Consider the following 17,548-nt stretch of genomic DNA (forward strand, 5'->3'; position numbering starts at 1 on the left):
CCGCCACTTTGGCTTGGTCTCCTGAGCACTCTGTGGGACTGTGGTTCCCTCCCCATGGTCCCCTCCCTCTCAAGGAGGGGGTTGGAGAGTGGGACAGGAGCCCTCAGGCTGCCTCGTGTCCTGCCAGACTCGTGGTCGGAGGTGAAGGTGGACTGTGAGCCCAGCTGGCAGCCCTTCCAGTCCAACTGCTACCGTCTGGTGGGAGAGAAGAAGAGCTGGCAGGAGGCAAAGAAGACCTGTCTGCGGAGCGGGGGGGACCTGGTCAGCATCCACACCCTCTCCGAGCTGGAGTTCGTCACCAAGCAGATCAAGCAAGGTAAGGGGGAGCCCGCTGTGTCAGCAGCACCCATCCTGTGCGATTTTGGGGTCCATGGGAAGGTCAATTCTGTGTGATGGAGCCTGAAAAACTGAATTAATTTGTGGCTGTGAAGGGAATGGAGACCCCAGGCCGGGAGGGGATGTGTTGCTTGGAGGAGCCTGTGCCCTGGGTGCATCCTCCATCCAGCAAATGCAAAAGCTGTTCCTGGGAGCCTGCAGCTGGGAATGGCACTAGTCTCAGTTGGTTAAGGTAGAAAAAGATGGGAGAAAAAAAGTCCTGCTGGGCTTGCTGGAGGAGGCTGCACCTCTTCCTGCTAAATCTGCCCAGGACATGAACATTCCCCGCAGCCGGTCAAGTGAAGGGGGAACGCCTGCCTACAGCATCCCAGGTTTCTCTTTCCAGTTCTGGCTTCACCCAGGTGTAACTGGGTCGAAGTTTTGCACATTGGGATGTGTTGGAGCTGTGATGGTACTTGGGAATTTTCAGGGGGAGCACCTGTGCCACCATCCTCCAGACCTCGCCTGTGCCACCCCCTCGTTGGGGTCACCCTCAGCTCGGGTTTTGCTGTTCCCGTATGAGTGCAGCCTCTCTGGCCCAGTTCCATACTCCCGCGAGCCCACAGCCTGACTCTGCTCCACAGGGGAAGGGCCTGGCAGCAAAATCTGCTGTGGGGACATGGCCCAGGCTTCAGCGGGGACCGGGGAGGGGCTGGGGGCTGAAGGACGTTAATGCTGAGGGAGGCAGGAGCTGTAGGAGGGTGGAGGAAGGAGGGGGACATGCCAGCACCCCCAGGCTGGGAGTGGGATGGGATGGGATGGGATGGGATGGGATGGGATGGGATGGGATGGGATGGGATGGGATGGGATGGGATGGGATGGGATGGGATGGGATGGGGGGTGGTTGAAAACCATTAGCTCACGGACCTGAGCCTGCGGGTCCAGACTTCTACCATTCTGCTGCTGCCAGCACTTCTCTGAAAACGGCTGGCAAATATCGCTGTGTTCCTCCCTCTGTGGGTCTGTCCTTGTGGGCAGGAGCTGCTCTGCCCTGCCCTGCCCTGCCCACTCCTGTTTTCTGGCACCACGGGGGTTAGAGGCTGAGCCCTGCCATGGGGTTTCAGCCGGTGCTTTGCACGGTCCCATCATGGGGGCTCCTGTCACGGGGTGGGTTTCTGCAAGGTTTCAGCCAGGCAGAGAGAGTTTCACCCCCCAACCCTCCTGTCTCGGCAGACGTGGAGGAGCTCTGGATTGGCCTAAATGACCTCAAGCTGCAGATGAACTTCGAGTGGTCGGATGGGACGCCCGTGAGGTTCACGTACTGGCACCCCTTCGAGCCCAACAACTTCCGTGACAGCCTGGAAGATTGCGTGACCATCTGGGGACCGGTGAGAGCCCGCGGCGGGGGGCTCATCCTGCACCTCCACAGCGAGCACTGCAGCATCCTCATGGCCGGGGAGGGGGTGCCTCCGGGAGCATCTCCAGCTGGGGCTCAACCTGGCTCATCCCAGCTGTTGGGATGGGAGGGATCCAGCACAGCATCCTTGGGGATTTGATGTAGGGAAGGACAGTCCGTGGACCCAAGGTGGGGATGGATGGGCTGGGAGATTTCCCCAGGCTGTTGGAATAGGCTCAATCCTGCTCTTCTCCCCACTGTGCAGGAAGGGAGGTGGAATGACAGCCCGTGCAACCAGACCCTGCCCTCCATCTGCAAAAAACCCGGTCGGGTGAGCCAGGAGAAGGAGGAGGATGACCACGGGTGCCGAAAGGTGAGGGGAGACCTGGGGCGGGAGGTGGCTCTGACAGCTCCATGGCTCTGCCTGATGCTCAGCCCTTCAGGGTCGTGGGGAGCCTCTCTCCAAAAACCATTTCAGGGAGCTCCGATGAGCAGCACCCAGAGCTGTGGGTTGGTGCCTGGAGGCTGCTGGTGTGACAGAGCATCCTGGGGCTGCTGAGCCCCTCACTTCCATGGTTGCATGAGGCCACGGGAAGAAACTGGGACAAAATGCATGTCTCCATGGTCCAAGATCCTCCCCCTTGGGCTGGCTTGGTTGCCAACAAGGACATTCTTTTTTTTTTTTTTTTTTCCCCCCCTTGCCTCTCTCTGTGCCAAAACCTGGCAGCAAAGCTGCTCCACGTGGGAGCCCGGCGGGGCAGAGGCAGCTGCCGGCCCTGTGCCTCGGCGCGATGGCTGGCTGCCTTCTCTGGGCAGGATACGGGTGTGCCGGGGACACGGCCACCAAACTGGCGGGTTCTCACCCAGACCACGCTCTGCCTCAGTTTCCCCGGCTGTTGAGCAGGGCTGAGGCCGCCCCGTTCCCACGCTTGCTGGGAAGTCGCTTTTGTGCCTCTTTGCAAAGTCTTCGGGCGGCGAGGAGCCTGGCATCGCCGCCGCTCTTGAACATCTCCCAGCGTTTCAAAGCAAGCCAGCGCGTGCTCGCACTCGGACTAGCAAGCAGCCCCTCTGGGCCAGCTCCCAGAGGTGCTGCCGGGCTCCTCCCAGGTCTTTACCCCATCGCAGCAGCTAGGCTCAGGGGGAGCGCGGCATCCAGGCGAGCTGGCACGCCAGGCCGGAGTCAGGGGGCTGCCAGCCAGAGCCAGAGGAGCCCCAGTGTCGGCAGGCGGTGAGGACAAGGCCCTCGGTGGCAATGTGCCACTGCCACCCTGTCCGCTTGTCCCCGCAGCAATCCTGAGGACTAATAGGGTATCCCCATGTGAATTTAACTCCCTCCTGCCTCTCCAGCCACAGCCTTACCCTGGCCCTGGGTGCTCAGCAGAGACACACTCGCTGGGAAACAAACTGAGAGTGATAAATGAACCGAGGAAAGAGCTTTTCCCATCCTTCCTCCCCCTCCTCGTCCTCAGTGGGGCCACTTGCTACCCAGATGCAGAGACTGATACTGAGGTGGCAGCATCTCACTCCAAGGATCAGCCCTGGTCCTCTCCGTCCACCGTGCTGGTTTTCCTTGGTGGCTTTGCTGCTTTTTCTCCCTCTTTCCAAACCCCCTTTATTTGTGGAACAGCCTTAAAGGAAGCAATGGGGGATGGAGGTTTGGACAATGGGAAAGGCAGAGCCGGAGAGGGATGCAGGGGCACACCGGGATCGGGGAGCTGGAGGCAGCAGTTGGGGTTGATGGTCCCATCCTGGTCCCTTTTGGGATGACAGGAGGTTGCTGTGGTGCTCAGTGCGTGGGAGAGCACCCATGTGATTTTAGTGATGCTGAGGCCCAGGGCTGGTTGGGGACCCCTCTGGGGACATCAGGACCCCTCTGGGGACATCGGGGAGCTGCACTGTCCCATGCCGGGCCCCTTTTCATGCTGTTCCCAGCAGGACCCAGCTGGTGGGCCCATACCTGGGTTTGCTAACTTTGCGGAAAGGCTGCAGGAGGTGGAATGTGGGAAAAAAAATGGAATTTGGGGTCATTTTCTTCTTGATCTCCCAAAGCTGCCCTCCTGCTTGCCTCCCCACCATGCTGATGATGTTGCAGATGACATGTGTACCTCACCAGCATTCCAGTGCCTGGGGGACCCAGGGGTAAAACCCCGGTGATGCTTCCTACCGTGCCAGGGGCTCCCTGAGCCTGGGGCCCCTTTCCTCCCCAGCTGAGCCCCTTCACCCTTCCAACCCCGGCTTCATGTGTGTGTCCCCTCTCAGGGGTGAGCCCCCCTGTCACTCCCCGCGTGGCCACCAGCCCTGGGGCTGCCCCACTCCCTGCTCTGGCAGAAAACAGGAGCTATTGTGTCTCTGGCCCTGGAGTGGCTCCAACATCAACAAGGCGGGGGATTAAAGCAAGCTGCGGTGGGACTAGCTCTGGATTTGGCCCCGCGGCATATAGAGGAGGATTGTGTTCCCCTCCCCACGCCTCGGCCAGGGATGGACGTTGGCAGGAAGAGCCATTTCCCTGGCTTTGAAGCTGCCTGTGTGTTTGTTTTCATTGCAGCCATGTCCTCTGGGGCTGGGGGCTTGTTAGAGCTCAGAGCTGAGCGGGGTCAAGCCGGGGCAGCCGGGGGCAGGAGACCTCCCAGGAGAAGGCAGAGGTGGTGGCAGGGGACGTGGGATGTTGCTTTCGCTGCCCTGGCTTTGCTCCTGTCCTTCTGGGGAGGGCTGGGGTGAGCAGTGGCGAATGTCCCCCTTGTCACCCGTCCCCAGGGCTGGAAGTGGCACAGCCCCTCCTGCTTCTGGCTGGGGGAGGACCGCGTCCCCTACAGTGATGCCCGTAAGATGTGTTCTGACTACGGCTCCACGCTGGTCACCATCACCAACAGGTGAGTCCCACGCCGGCGCTGCTGGGTTTACCCCAAAACGAGCCCCCCGAGGCGGGGTGTGACCCCACAAGGGCCAGAGCATTGCGGGCTGCTTGGCCCCTCAGCTCGCAGCATCCCCCACTCTCGCCGCCCCTCAGGTTCGAGCAGGCGTATGTCAGCAGCCTCATCTACAGCTGGGACGGGGAGTATTTTTGGACAGCGCTGCAGGACATCAATGAGACGGGCGCTTTCCGCTGGCTGAGCGGCGATGAGGTTATGTACACCCACTGGAACCGCGACCAGCCCGGTAAGAGGGCAGCCGCGGGCGGGATGGGGATGTCCCCTCCGTGCAGGGTGGGTGCTGGCTCTGCCGCCCGGCACGGTCCGACCCTAAGGCTGGCATCCTCCCCGCTCCCGTGAGCGCTCCAGGTTACAACAAGGGTGGCTGCGTGGCCCTGGCCACCGGCAGCTCCATGGGGCTGTGGGAGGTGAAGAACTGCAGCACCTTCAAGGCCAAGTACATCTGCCGGCAGAACCTGGGCACCCCGGTGAACCCTGAGCTGCCCGGTCCCTACCCCACGCCCAGCCTCACCGCCGCCTGCCCCCCGGGATGGAGCTCCGACTCCAAGCTCCGTCACTGCTACAAGGTAAGGGGTGCTTGGGGGCTTTCCCTGGCCATTGTGGGGGTGCATGTGCCTCCCCACCGGTGCAGGGAGGGTGGAGGAGCGTGTTTGGTGCTTGCAGAGGGCAGCCCCGACCCCACGAGCCGAGTTCAGGCAGAGTGGTGACTGTGCCCTGAGCTGCTGCTGCCTGCGGGGTGGGGACGATGCTCTGTGCCTCTCCCAGTGCTGAGCCCCCTCCGCTGCCGGATTCTCCTTCCCCAGGTGTTCAGCTTTGAAAAACTGCAAGAGAAGAAGACGTGGATCGCGGCGCAGGAGTTTTGCCGGGAGCTGGGGGCCCAGCTGCTCAGCCTGGGCAGCTATGAGGAGGAGCACTTCGTCGCCAACACCCTCAACAAGATTTTTGGGTGAGAGGCCGGCTGTGCCAGCGTGTGTCCTGCTGCCCGAGTGTGCTTGGCACGAGCCTGCACCCCTCCCCGTGCTCTGGCACATGTGGGTGGGTGGACGGGGCACGGACGTGGCTCTCTGAGCACGAACTTGTGCGCAGAAGATGTGTTGGTTGGTGTGGCTACACCGAAGAGGAGATGCGGGAGAAGTGCAGGAAATCCGGTGTAATTTGGGGACGGAGTTTGGGCTCTAAACTCTTTCAGCCCTGAGCCAGCGCGCCGGTTATCCGAGCTCTGATGTTGGGTGTTGTGGGGGCAGCAGGCTTTGAAAACAAACAAAAATGGCCAGATTATAAATATGTATATAAATACAAAACCCTCTGTTTTGGAGGGGGGTTGTGGTCTCACCCTTCCCCCTGGTTCCCCGCAGGGAGTCGGAGCCAGACCTCCACGAGCAGCACTGGTTCTGGATCGGCCTGAACCGGCGGGACCCCGCGGGGGACAGGAGCTGGAGGTGGAGCGACGGGCTGGGGGTGAGTCCAGAGCGGGGAGTTTGGCAAGGTGACCCTGCTTGGCATGTACGGTGCAGGTGGGGCAGATCCAGCGCTGGTGGAAATGCCCAACACCGCCCATCTCTCTCAACCCCCAGTTTTTCTACCGCAACTTTGACCGCAGTAACTACGATGACGATGACATCCGGACCTGCGCGGTGCTGGACCTGGCCTCCCTGCAGTGGATGCCGATGCAGTGCGAAGCCCAGCTGGACTGGATCTGCAAACTGCCCAAAGGTACCCAGCAAAGACACCCCCAAACCCTTCAGCTCCAAATAACCTGGCCACACCTTGATTCCTGGCTTCAGTTTTGGGCCCCTCACTCCCAAAAGGCCATTGAATGACTCGAGCGTGTCCAGAGAAGGGCAACGGAGCTGGTGCAGGGTCTGGAGCACAGGTCTGATGGGGAGCGGCTGAGGGAACTGGGGGGGTTTAGTCTGGAGAAGAGGAGGCTGAGGGGAGACCTCCTGGCCCTCTGCAACTCCCTGAAAGGAGGGTGCAGAGAGGGGGGATGAGTCTCTTGAGCCAAGGAACCAGCACCAGGACAAGAGGGAATGGCCTCAAGCTGCGCCAGGGCAGGGTCAGACTGGCTCTTAGGAAGGATTTCTTTGCAGAAGGGGCTGTTGGGCGTTGGAATGGGCTGCCCAGGGCAGGGGGGGAGTCCCCATCCCTGGAGGGGTTGAAGAGTCGGGTTGAGCCAGCGCTGAGGGATCTGGTGGAGTTGGGAACGGTCAGGGTGAGGTTCATGGTTGGACTGGAGGAGCTTCAAGGGCTTTTCCAACCGAGATGATTCTGTGATTCTGGCAGAGGATGGGCTGTGGGATGGTGGAGCGGGTGCAGGGGGACCCTCTGTCACCTCCCTTCCAAAGGTTGCACTTTTATGGGAGGATGAGTCCTAATTCAGGGGCTGGGAGAGGTGGGAGAGGTGCTGTCTGGGGGGATTTGGGAGGGCATCTTGCCCTGGGAGCCCACCAGCCTTTTGCAGGCAAGCATCAGCGGGAGCATCCCAGCCCTGCGTCCCGCTGACAGCCTCTCCTTGCCCTTTCACCAGGTGCCGATGTGAAGGAGCCGGAGATCACAACCCAGGGTGCGTTGGCCGTGGCCGCGTGTCCGTTTGGCGCAGACCGTTCTCCCCGGGCACCTGCCACCCCATCACCTGCACGAGCAGCGCTGTCCCCGCGGGACGTCCTGCAGTGTTACCCGGGGGAGGAGGGATCCTGCGTAGGGCTGTAGGAGGGAGGGGAGCCCAGGCACACACAATGTGCCTCTGGGGCTGCCGGCAGGGACCAGGCAGGATCAGGCCCCTCAGCTGCAGGAGAGGGGCAAAATCAAAGCAGCCCAACCCACGGGGGACTGAGGGGCAGGGTGGCGGGGGGGTGGCACAGCCACAATGTGACACCAGTCCCTGCCTGCAGGCAGCAAAGAGTGGGTGAAGTACCAGGAGGCTGAGTACAAGTTCTTCGAGCACCACTCGACGTGGGTGCAGGCGCAGCGCATCTGCAGCTGGTTCCAGGCGGAGCTGGCGTCGGTGCACGGCGAGGCCGAGCTGCGCTTCCTGGGCCAGAACCTGAAGAAGGTACCAGGGGGACGGGGACTCCCTGGGTGTCGATGGGCTGCGCTGCCTCCCCGGGCTGCTCCCTCTCTGGCTTCTTTCATCCTTTACCAGAGGGACATTATCTGGGGACAGCCGGGCTCTGCTGGGGTCATGATGGGTCTTGTGGGGTGGTGGCAGGTCCCGGTGCCTGGGTGCGTGTTTGGGACTCAGCAGGGTGATGCTTTTTGCCCCGGGGCAATCTGCAGGGGGGTTGCCTGGTCCCCGTGCCCAGGATGGTGGCAGTTGTCCCCAAGGACATGCTGACATGTCCTCTCTGGGCTTGCAGTTCTCCAGGGGCCAGGAGCAGCACTGGTGGATCGGGCTGCACACCTACGAGAACGACGGGAGGTTCAAGTAAGTCAGAGATGGAGCCACCACAGCCCTGCGTGTCCCCGTGCCACCGTCCCCAGCTCTCAGAGCACTGTGGCTCAGTGCCTGCGTCTCGGGGGATCTCATTCTGGTGAAGGATCTGAAGCACATGTCGTATGAGGAGTGGCTGAGGGAACTGGGGTTGTTTAGTTTGGAGAAGAGGAGACTGAGGAGAGAACTCATGGCCCTCTACAACTCCCTGAAAGGAGGGTGCAGAGAGGGGGGGATGAGTCTCTTTAACCAAGTAATGAGCGACAAGACAAGAGGTAATGGCCTCAAGTTGCTCCAGGGAAGGTTTAGACTGGCTCTTAGGAAGTATTTCTTTACAGAACAGGTTGTTGGGCATTGGAATGGGCTGCTCAGGGAGGTGGTGGAGTCCCCATCCCTGGAGGGGTTGAAGAGGCGGGTTGACCCAGCGCTGAGGGATCTGGTGCAGTTGGGATCTCTCAGTGCTGGGTTAACGGTTGGACTAGATGATCTTCAAGGTTCTTTCCAACCTAGATGATTCTGTGATTCTATGATTCTATCCTGGAGTGCTGGGATGGAAGTTCCTCACCCAGCAGTGGACAGTGGGTGGGGCATGGTCCCAGTAAGGGTGTGCAACTGGTCCCATTCACCAGTCACTGCTCAGCCTCCTGCTCCTGCCGGTGCCTTTCCCAGGTGGTCCGATGGGTCCCTCCTCAACTTTGTCTCCTGGGCACCGGGCAAGCCCCGGCCCATCAACAAGGACAAGAAGTGCGTGTACATGACGGCGAGCAGAGGTGAGGGGCGGGATCCGGTCGTGCTGGGGCTCGGGAGGGGCTGGGGCCACAGGCTGAGCGGAGACACCCCTACCCCAGCGCGGCGGGGGGGGTCATGCCTGGCCTGTCCCTCCCTGCAGAGGACTGGGGGGACCAGAAGTGCATGACGGCGCTGCCCTACATCTGCAAGCGGAGCAACGGGACGGCCGCGAAGCCTTCCCTCCCACCGCTGCCCGCTCCGGCGAGCGGGGGCTGTCCCCGTGGCTGGTTTCCCTTCCTCAGCAAGGTATGGAGAGGGGACGGCCACCCCCTGGCCTTCCACCAGCCCTGCTGAGGTGGGGAGGGGGGGCTGGGAAATGGCAGGGTGGGGAGGGATGCGCACACGTCTTTTGGGGGAAATGTGGTGGGGTGAGTGCACAGGGATGCTGGGCGAGGTGGGGGGGGGGTGGATGCAGGAGGTGGTGAGGGCACGTGCACATGGATGCTGGGAGACTGTGCATGGCTACAGGCTTGGGGAGGGGTGGCTGGAGCTGTCTGGAAGAAAAGGATCTGGGGGTTCTAATTGACAAGCAGCTGAACATGAGCCGGCAGTGTGCGCAGGTGGCCAAGAAAGCCAACGGCATCCTGGCTTGTATTATAAATAGTGTGACCAGCAGAAGTAGGGAGGTGACAGTCCCCCTGTGCTCTGCACTGGTGAGGCCACACCTGGAGTGTTGTGTCCAGTTTTGGGCACCTCAATACGAGAGAGATCTCGAGGGGCTGGAGCGAGTGCAGAGGAGGGCAACGAGGCTGGGGAAGGGCCTGGAGAATAAATCCTGTGAGGAGCGATTGAAGGAGCTGGGACTGTTCAGTGTGAGGAGGAGAAGGCTGAGGGGAGACCTCATCACTCTACAGCTCCCTGAAAGGACGTTGTAGAGAGGTTGGTGCTGGTCTCTTCTCCCAGGTGATTAGTGACAGAACGAGAGGGAACGGCTTTAAACTGCAACAGGGGAGGTTCAGACTGGACATGAGGAACAAATGTTTCCCAGAAAGAGTGGTCAGAGAGTGGAATAGGCTGCCCAGGCAGGGGGTGGAGTCCCCATCCCTGGGTGTGTTTAAGGGTCGTTTGGATGAGCTGTTGGGGGATGTGGGGTAGGGGAGAACTTTGTAGAGTCGGGCTGAGGGTTGGACTCGATGATCCCAAGGGTCTTTTCCAACCTGGATGATTCTGGGATTCTGAGATGGGTGGACTGTGGGGTGGGGGTGCAGGAGGGGTTGGGGGGCCGGCAGGCATGAGGGTGCAAAGGGGAGAAGGACCGTTGAGGCAGAATGGGGCTGCAGAGGGTGGGTGAGGGGGTGACTACACCCCCTGACCCGCCCTGTGCCCCCACCTGTGCAGTGTTTCAGCTTCAACGGCCACGACAAAGCCGAGATAGTGAAGTGGCCAGAGGCGAAGCAGGCGTGCGAGAGCCAGGGCGCTGTCCTGGCCACCATCGCCAGCCCCCTGGAGCAGGGTAGGTCCCCCCGGCCCCCACCGGCCCCGCTGGCTGGGGACCTGCCAGGGCTGGTCCTAAGCGCCGCACTCCTTGCTTGCAGCTTTCATCACGTCCATGCTGCCCAACATCTCCTTCGACCTCTGGATCGGCCTCCACGATGCCCAGCGGGAGTTCCAGTGGGTGGAGGGCGAGCCGCTGCGGCACGTGAGCTGGGCGCCTGGCGAGCCCTCGGGCTGCAGTGCCTCCAGCCCCCGCGACAAGCCGGTGGGTGAGACCCCCCCAGAGCATCCCCCATCCCCTGTGAAGGTCTCAGCCCTGTGTCCCACCATAAGGGTGGGAGTTTTTAGCGTGCCAGGGTGGCTCTCCAAGGGCAGAGCAGGATCCGGCTGTGCAGGGTGGGGGTCCCTGGCATGGGGGGGTGTCCATGGGGGTGGGCTGGCAACGCTGACCTTGCGGCTTGGCTGTGCAGACCAACTGCGTGGTGGTGTGGCACGGCTCACCCCCCCACTTCACGGGGCGCTGGGATGACCGGAGCTGCCTGGAGGAGAAGCACGGCTACATCTGCCAACGGAGCATAGGTAGGGGGGGGATGAGGGGGACAGCCCCAGCTTGCTGGGGACCTGCCACCACCCCCCCAGTGCCCCATGCTGCGGTGGGGCTGTGGCTGGGGAGCTGGGGGCAATGGGCTCAGCTTGGGGGGAGCTTGGGGTGCTGGAGGAGCTTGGGGAGACAGGCTTGACTCAGGGAGGGGGACCAGCCGTTTGTGGGGCAACCCCAAACCTGTGCACGCCAGCCTGGCTCGGTGTGTCCTGTGGGGATGGGCATTCTGACAGGTGGGGGTGGCAGTGGGGTGTCACTGCTCGTCATCTCTGGGGACATGGCCTCTGCGCTCTCCCAGGGATACCCCGGCTTGTGGGGGGGATGGATGAGGGGGTGACCACCTCTGGAAGCGGGAGCATCCTCTGTGCCCTCTGACCGTGTCTCTTTGCTCCCCCAGACCCGTCCCTGAGCCCCGCGCGGACGCCGTACCCCCCCTCGCCCACCGGCACCCTCTTTTACCACAACAGCACTTACCGCATCCTGCAGAAACCCCTCAGGTGGCACGAGGCGCTGCTGCTCTGTGAGACCCTCAACGCCACCCTGGCCACCATCCCTGACCCCTACAGCCAGGCTTTCCTCACCCAGGCCGTCAGCAGCCTGCAGGCTCCGCTCTGGATCGGGTTGGCCAACGACGAGGTGAGGAAAGGGGGCAGGCACCTGGGGCGGGGGTCCCCAGGGGGTCACGGCAGCACCCCCCCAGCTTCTCCTCCCGTTGGTTCTCCAGGGAGGCCGGAGCTACTCATGGCTGACGGAGGAGAACCTCTTCTACGCCAACTGGCAGGACGGGGAGCCCCAGCAGGTCGCCGGCTGCTCCTACATGGACGCGGACGGGACCTGGCGCACGGCCGGCTGTGACACCAAGCTGCAGGGGGGCATCTGCCAGCTCCGAGCAGGTGCTGCCCCAGGGAGGGGGGCGGCACAGGGGCTTGGTGCAGGGTGGACCAGGTGGGGAGCAACCAAGGGTTGGAGGTGGCCTCCCACCAGGGACCTTCTGGAGCTCTGTGCGCATGCTTGTGGGGCTGGGTGCCCCAACGTGCTGTGGGACCCTGACACCGTGTGCCCCTCCACCCACCCCCAATGCACCATGTGCCCCCCCCAGGTGCCCCCCGCACGCACAAGTGGAGCTACAGTGGCAGCTGTCCCAAATCACTGGAGGACTCGTCCTGGATCCCCTTCCGGGACCACTGCTACACCTTCCACATGGAGATCACCCTGGGGCAGAAGGACGCCATGAGGAGGTGCCAGAAAGGTACGGGGGGGGCTGTGGTGACAAAGAGGGGTGATGTGCCCTGGGAAATGGAAGAGGGTGGGGTCCCCAGGATGCCTGTGGGTGCAGCAGAGCACCCTTGAATGGGACCCCTGTCCCTGCACCCCTGTCCAGCCTTGGTCAGGCATCATCTCCATGCTGTTACATCTTGGAGTTCCCCAGCTACCACATGGTTCACGGGTGGTTCCTCAGCTTTGTTCTCTTGGGCACTGCTGCTCCCGAGCTCCCTCCTCTGAGCTCTGGGCTCTTCCCTGACACTTTCCTCTGCAGTTGGCGGCACGGTGTTGTCCATCCAGGACGAGATGGAGAACGTCTTCGTGTGGGAACATCTCCAGGCGTACGAGGGCCCGTCCAAGGGTGCTTGGCTGGGCATGACCTTCAACCCCAAAGGTACGAGGAAGGAGTGAGGTTTCAGATATTCCCCCTGGCACTGCCATGAATTCCCACCAGGTCTGTGGTGAGCAGAGGAAGCCCTTGGTGGTGGCACCAGTGTGGGGGGCTCATGCCATGGTGTGACCAGGATCCCCAGTGCCTCAGGCCGTGCTGGATGTGCCATCTGTGTCCTCCTCTGGCTTGGTGGGGTGGGAGTGGTGGCTTTGAAGCCCAGAGCCTCCTCCAAGGTTCAGGAAGGTGGTCTGCAGGCCCTGGTTCCTCTCTATCACACCTCCCTGTGCTTTCTGAACTGGGGAAAAGATGGGGCGTCCCCTTCAGCCTCCCCAGACCTAATTCTTCCATTTCCCAGGAGGCACCTTGGTTTGGCATGACAACACTGCCGTGAACTACTCCAACTGGGGCCAGCACGACACGGGGCCCAGCATGCTCAGCCAGAACAGCTGCTACTGGATCCAGAGCAGCAACGGCGTCTGGCGCCTGGGCTCCTGCACCAACGTCACCATGGGGGTCATCTGCAAGATCCCCCGAGGTAGGGGCCCCCTGTCCTGCCCGAGGCTCCTGGGCTGATGTGGGGTGAGCTGGGGGTCTGGACAGGGTGCTGCAGAGCAGAGCTGCGTCATGCTGGCAGCATCAGCCACACATTTTGGGCAATTCAAGTGTTAGAGGGGTTGTAGGGGCCAGTGCTGGGGTCTGTAGGTACCGACTGGGCTCAGTGGTGGGCTGTGCATGTCTCAGTGGCTGGGTCAGCACCCTGGGGCAGGATGAGGCTGGGGGGGCCGTGGTGGAGCAGAACCAGAGGACCCCACAGCTGAGCATCTCCCAGTGTCCGTGCGGTGTGGCGCTGGGAGCAGCAGAGGATGTGGGGCTGGTGGTGCTGGTGCTGGGAAGAGGGGAGGGAGCGGTGGCTGCGCACTCATCTCTCTGTATTGCCGTTGCAGTGGAGGAGAGCAGCTTTTCCAGGGCAGGTGAGTGGCACTGTCAGCCTGGGCACAGTACCAGGACCAGGAACTGGTGCTGGGAGGCCGTGCTGCAGCCCAGCTTGTATTAATAAGCAAAGAAATGGTGTTTGCGGGTGGGAAATCCCATTTCCAGATGGCTTTGGCCCTGGGTTGGGCCTCCCCAGCAGCAGGAGCCACCCCTCCATGGAGGAGTGTGTCCGGCCAGCCCCTTGCTGGGCTCTCCTGCCCTTGCCGGCGCTGCCGGGCCAGGCTGGGGGATGGCCACCACATCTGCCGGTGGGATCCCAGAGATCCAGCCCAGGCAGCTGCCAGATGTTCACACATATCAGGAGTGACCCAGAGGGGCTGCCCAGCCCCAGGAGCTCTGCCATGGGCAGGATGTCCCCAACAGACCAGAGCAGGCTCCGGTCCTGTCCTGCCCCAGAGCCCCCCGTCTGCTGGAGACCCACCAGCCAAAGCCCGTCTTGCAGGGTGATGGTGGAGGATGGCGGGCTGCCTTTCACTGGCCTTTTCTGCTCCCTGCAGCTCTGCCAGAGAACACGACGGCCATCGCGGTGGTGGTGCTGTCGACGCTGGCGCTGTGCGCCATGCTGGGCATCGCCGTCTACCTGTACAAGCGTCGGCGGAGCGCGGAGCGGGGCGCCTTCGAGAGCGCCCGCTACAGCCGCACCACCTCCAACCCCAGCGAATCCGCCGAGAAGAACATCCTGGTGTCGGACATGGAGATGAACGAGCAGCAAGACTAACGGCAGGGGGGACGCTGGGGACGGGGACCTGGGGAGGGGGGAGGATGGAGAGCATCACACACACTATCCCCACGGCGCGCGGGGCAGGGGCGGCAGCGGGACCGTTGTAGCAGGGCAGGGAGAGGGGCTGGGGTCGGGGTTGGGGTCCGGCCAGGCGGGTGAGCAGGGGGAGCTGGGGTCCCTCCTGCTCCGGGGGTCGTTGCCACCACCTCCAGGCTTGTCCCCAGCTGCCAGGAGTTTGCCTGCAGCAGCCGTGGAGGCAGTTTCAGGGCTAAAATGTTTCGAGGAAAGTTGCCCCCCCAGTTCAAGAGCTTTTCGGCGGCGTGAACAGGCTCCGAGACACCTTCCCCTTGGGAGAAGGCAAGTGTGGGTGTTCAGGGCCCTGCGGCGGGCTCGTTCCCCCCAGGAACCAAGCTGGTGTCCGAGAAGACATCCTCCTGGGCAAGAGGTCTCTAAAGCCCGATCTACCTCCCCTCCGTGCCCAGCGGCGAGGGCCCTGCCAGCCCCCCATTCCCTCCACCGTGCTGCTCCTCTCCCCCTCCTCGGCCTCGTCCCCCACCTCCAGCAGAAAGCAGCGGAGACGCCGTCGCAGCAATCTGAGCGTGGACCCCTCCCCGGCATCAGCGATGGGATCCCCTCTCCTCCCCGGCACATCCCTCGGGCTGCGGCTGCGCCCCCCAGGCTGGCAGCCAGAGCCTGCCCCGTTTTCTGTTTCCTTTGGTGTGTGTGTCCCCCCAAATAACTGCACGGGGTAGCACCGGAGCAAACGGCTGGCCAGGCCCCTCTCCGGTGGGAGCACCCTCGGCACCCCAGGCTCCGCGGGAGGAGCTGGGTGCCGTGGCACAAGGCGCTGCCGGGGAGCGGGGCCACCCTCTGTCCCTTGCCAGGCAGGGACGGTGCGGGGCTGGGGTCACTTGCTGCTGGCTGCCTTGTCCAGGCCAGAAGGACGAGCGTCAGGGCTGTAGGGTGGGAGCGATTTGGAAGCTTTGGTGGTTATCTTGAAAGTTGGGTGGTTTGGTTTTTTTTTTTTTTTAAGGAAACGATAGCTTTTTTGCTATACTGTATTGAGTGCGTGCTGAATATATACGTTCTTTCACACAGCTGGCTGGGGTGTTTGTGGTTGCCTGTTTTATGTAGAGGAGGAGGAGGAGGAGGAAGGCGATGCAGGGCTAAGCCCCTGCCTGGCTTTTGAGCTGTGCAGAAGGAGCGGGGGTGCCCCGGGGCTGAGCCATCCTCTTCCCTCAGCTTCCTCCAGCAGCATCCCCGGTGCCAGGGTCAGGACAGAGGATGCCTGGAGACAGCCAGAGACATTCGGGCCCCGAGGGGGTTTCCCTGCTGGGAATGGGACCCAAAGAGCCCCTTAGACCTCTGAAGTGGGGCGGCACAGCCCCTACAAGAGACGTTGCATTTAGCCCTCTGCCTCCGAGGCTCGAGTTTTTTTTTTTTTTTGTTGTGACAACAATGGGAACTAGCTAATTTTTGTTACTCTCCTTTTTGACACCTGTGTGGATTTTAAAATCTGTTAATTCACTTAAGCTGGACATTAAGTGTTTAAGAAACTGTTGGGGGGTGGGATGGGGGAACAAGGGATCATTGGGGTTTTGTTTACTTTTTGGCAATGTCCAAAAGCCGCCACAACGTTTCAGGGCGAGCAAGAATCTGGAGTGCACGGAGCTGCCCCGGCTCCATTTCTCTCTCTTGGCTTTCTCTGCATTTATTTTCTGAGGTCCTTTCTGGTTTGGAGCTGTTGGTTTTGTCCATGAGCCCGTGGCTTCCTGGCATGGATGATGGATCCTGAAAAGCCAAGCGTGAATTCCTTCTGGATGCGCTGGCATCCCTGCTGCAGGGATGCTTGGAATAGCAGGGGGGATGCTGGGCTGGAAGCTGTGCTGCTGGTGGGGACGGAGGTCTGGGATTAACTCCTGGATGAGCAGAGCTGTTCGGATGTCCTAAAAACGAAGGTTGAGGTCAGGATTGGTGGGAAGGAGTGGGCGAGGAGTGGTGCTGAGGTCGAGGGGTGCAGCTGGGCAGGGTTGGGGCTCGGTTAGAGAAGTGCATGAGACCCTGGGCAGGGTGGGCGCGGGGAAGCGCTGGGGGTACAGCTGGGACGGTGGTGAGTTACTGCTGCCAGAGGAGAGCTCGTGCCAGGAGAGGCTCGGCGTGCCGGGGGTCAGGAAGGAGGTCCTGTCGGCATGCAGGAGGCATCGCGCCTGGCTTTCACACAGCCCTACCTGGGAACACCTTGTAAAAGTTTCTTTTTCTTTTTTTTTTTCTCCTTGATTTGTTCTCTTTCCTCCTTCTCCTTTGCTTTCCAGAAAAGAAATCTGTACAGTCTAGGGGAAATTCTGTATGAGAAGAGTTTTGTCAGCTGTTGGCAGTGATCAGGATTACCGGAAAAACACATATATGGTTAAGTGGTATCTCCTATCGCCATTAGAATAATGTGAAGAATTGCTTAAAAGGACCCTGTCAATTATATATATATATATATAAAATATATATATATAGTTTTGCATTTTTTTACTCTCTGTGGTTTGTAAGATCCTTTTAGAAGCTTGGAAATAAAATTTCCTTCCCCACCTATTTTCTCCCTTTTTTTTTTCTTTCCTTTTAATTGGGAAAAACAAAAGTTGTCTTTCCCTGTGTCCCTAACTAGTAGCTAATTACACCTACCTGTCTCTAGCGAAGGAGGCTCAAAGGCCGCCCAGGTGGGGGGGGGTGTTGTATTAATTCCTGGCATTGCTTGGCCGTGTGTCCCGTGGGTATGGTGGCTCTCCACCGCTGGTTGTGCGGAAGAATCAGCTGGAGGGAGAAGATGAAGGAGAATGGACAACATTTACTTGTGGACGACTCCCAAGTTTGAGGAAGATGTCAGATTGAGCGGGGACCTTGGAAACGCACTGAAATTTCTGTTTCTCACCAAGGGTGGGGAGGTGGGGCTGTAGTCCAGCTGAACCTGCTCCATCCTGTAGCTTGTGTGGGAGCGGTGAACAGCGGACGTGACCGCAGCAGCACCAGCGGCGCTGGCCGGGCTGCAGCATCCCTGGGCGCTGCTGGAGGAAGGCTGCAGGGCTGAGCTGTCCCGGAGCTGTCACACAAGAGCACTTCTCCTGAAGCAGCGAGATCGGCAGCGTCCCGCTGGCCCCCAGCACGGGCATCGCGGCGGGGGCAGCCGCCGGCAGCGTTTCCGCACACGAGGCTTCCCCCTGCTCGCTCCACGTTCAATCAGGGTGCTGATTTCTCACCTGCTTCAGGGCTTCCCCATCCCTTTGGTAGCCTGGGGCTACA

The 17,548-nt window shown here is 61.2% G+C and overlaps 1 protein-coding gene across 1 annotated transcript in view; it reads left to right on the forward strand.

Moving 5' to 3' along the window:
* MRC2 (mannose receptor C-type 2) overlaps positions 1-16,843 on the forward strand; it is a 31,701-nt gene extending 14,858 nt beyond the window's left edge. Inside the window, exons 7-30 of the mRNA XM_074891917.1 lie at positions 128-316; positions 1,549-1,703; positions 1,977-2,084; positions 4,466-4,581; positions 4,719-4,867; positions 4,990-5,207; positions 5,445-5,587; positions 5,997-6,099; positions 6,216-6,354; positions 7,169-7,204; positions 7,533-7,693; positions 7,998-8,065; positions 8,741-8,841; positions 8,961-9,106; positions 10,199-10,313; positions 10,396-10,559; positions 10,765-10,873; positions 11,293-11,531; positions 11,620-11,788; positions 11,995-12,144; positions 12,433-12,552; positions 12,905-13,084; positions 13,494-13,520; positions 14,040-16,843. Of these exons, the coding sequence (XP_074748018.1) occupies positions 128-316; positions 1,549-1,703; positions 1,977-2,084; positions 4,466-4,581; positions 4,719-4,867; positions 4,990-5,207; positions 5,445-5,587; positions 5,997-6,099; positions 6,216-6,354; positions 7,169-7,204; positions 7,533-7,693; positions 7,998-8,065; positions 8,741-8,841; positions 8,961-9,106; positions 10,199-10,313; positions 10,396-10,559; positions 10,765-10,873; positions 11,293-11,531; positions 11,620-11,788; positions 11,995-12,144; positions 12,433-12,552; positions 12,905-13,084; positions 13,494-13,520; positions 14,040-14,260 (3,326 nt within the window). The 3' untranslated portion in view covers positions 14,261-16,843. The remainder of the gene's footprint in view (positions 1-127; positions 317-1,548; positions 1,704-1,976; positions 2,085-4,465; positions 4,582-4,718; positions 4,868-4,989; positions 5,208-5,444; positions 5,588-5,996; positions 6,100-6,215; positions 6,355-7,168; positions 7,205-7,532; positions 7,694-7,997; positions 8,066-8,740; positions 8,842-8,960; positions 9,107-10,198; positions 10,314-10,395; positions 10,560-10,764; positions 10,874-11,292; positions 11,532-11,619; positions 11,789-11,994; positions 12,145-12,432; positions 12,553-12,904; positions 13,085-13,493; positions 13,521-14,039) is intronic.
* The last annotated feature ends 705 nt before the right edge of the window (positions 16,844-17,548 follow it).

This window comes from Strix uralensis, chromosome 22, assembly GCF_047716275.1.
Source record: "Strix uralensis isolate ZFMK-TIS-50842 chromosome 22, bStrUra1, whole genome shotgun sequence".
Lineage (NCBI taxonomy): Eukaryota > Metazoa > Chordata > Aves > Strigiformes > Strigidae > Strix > Strix uralensis.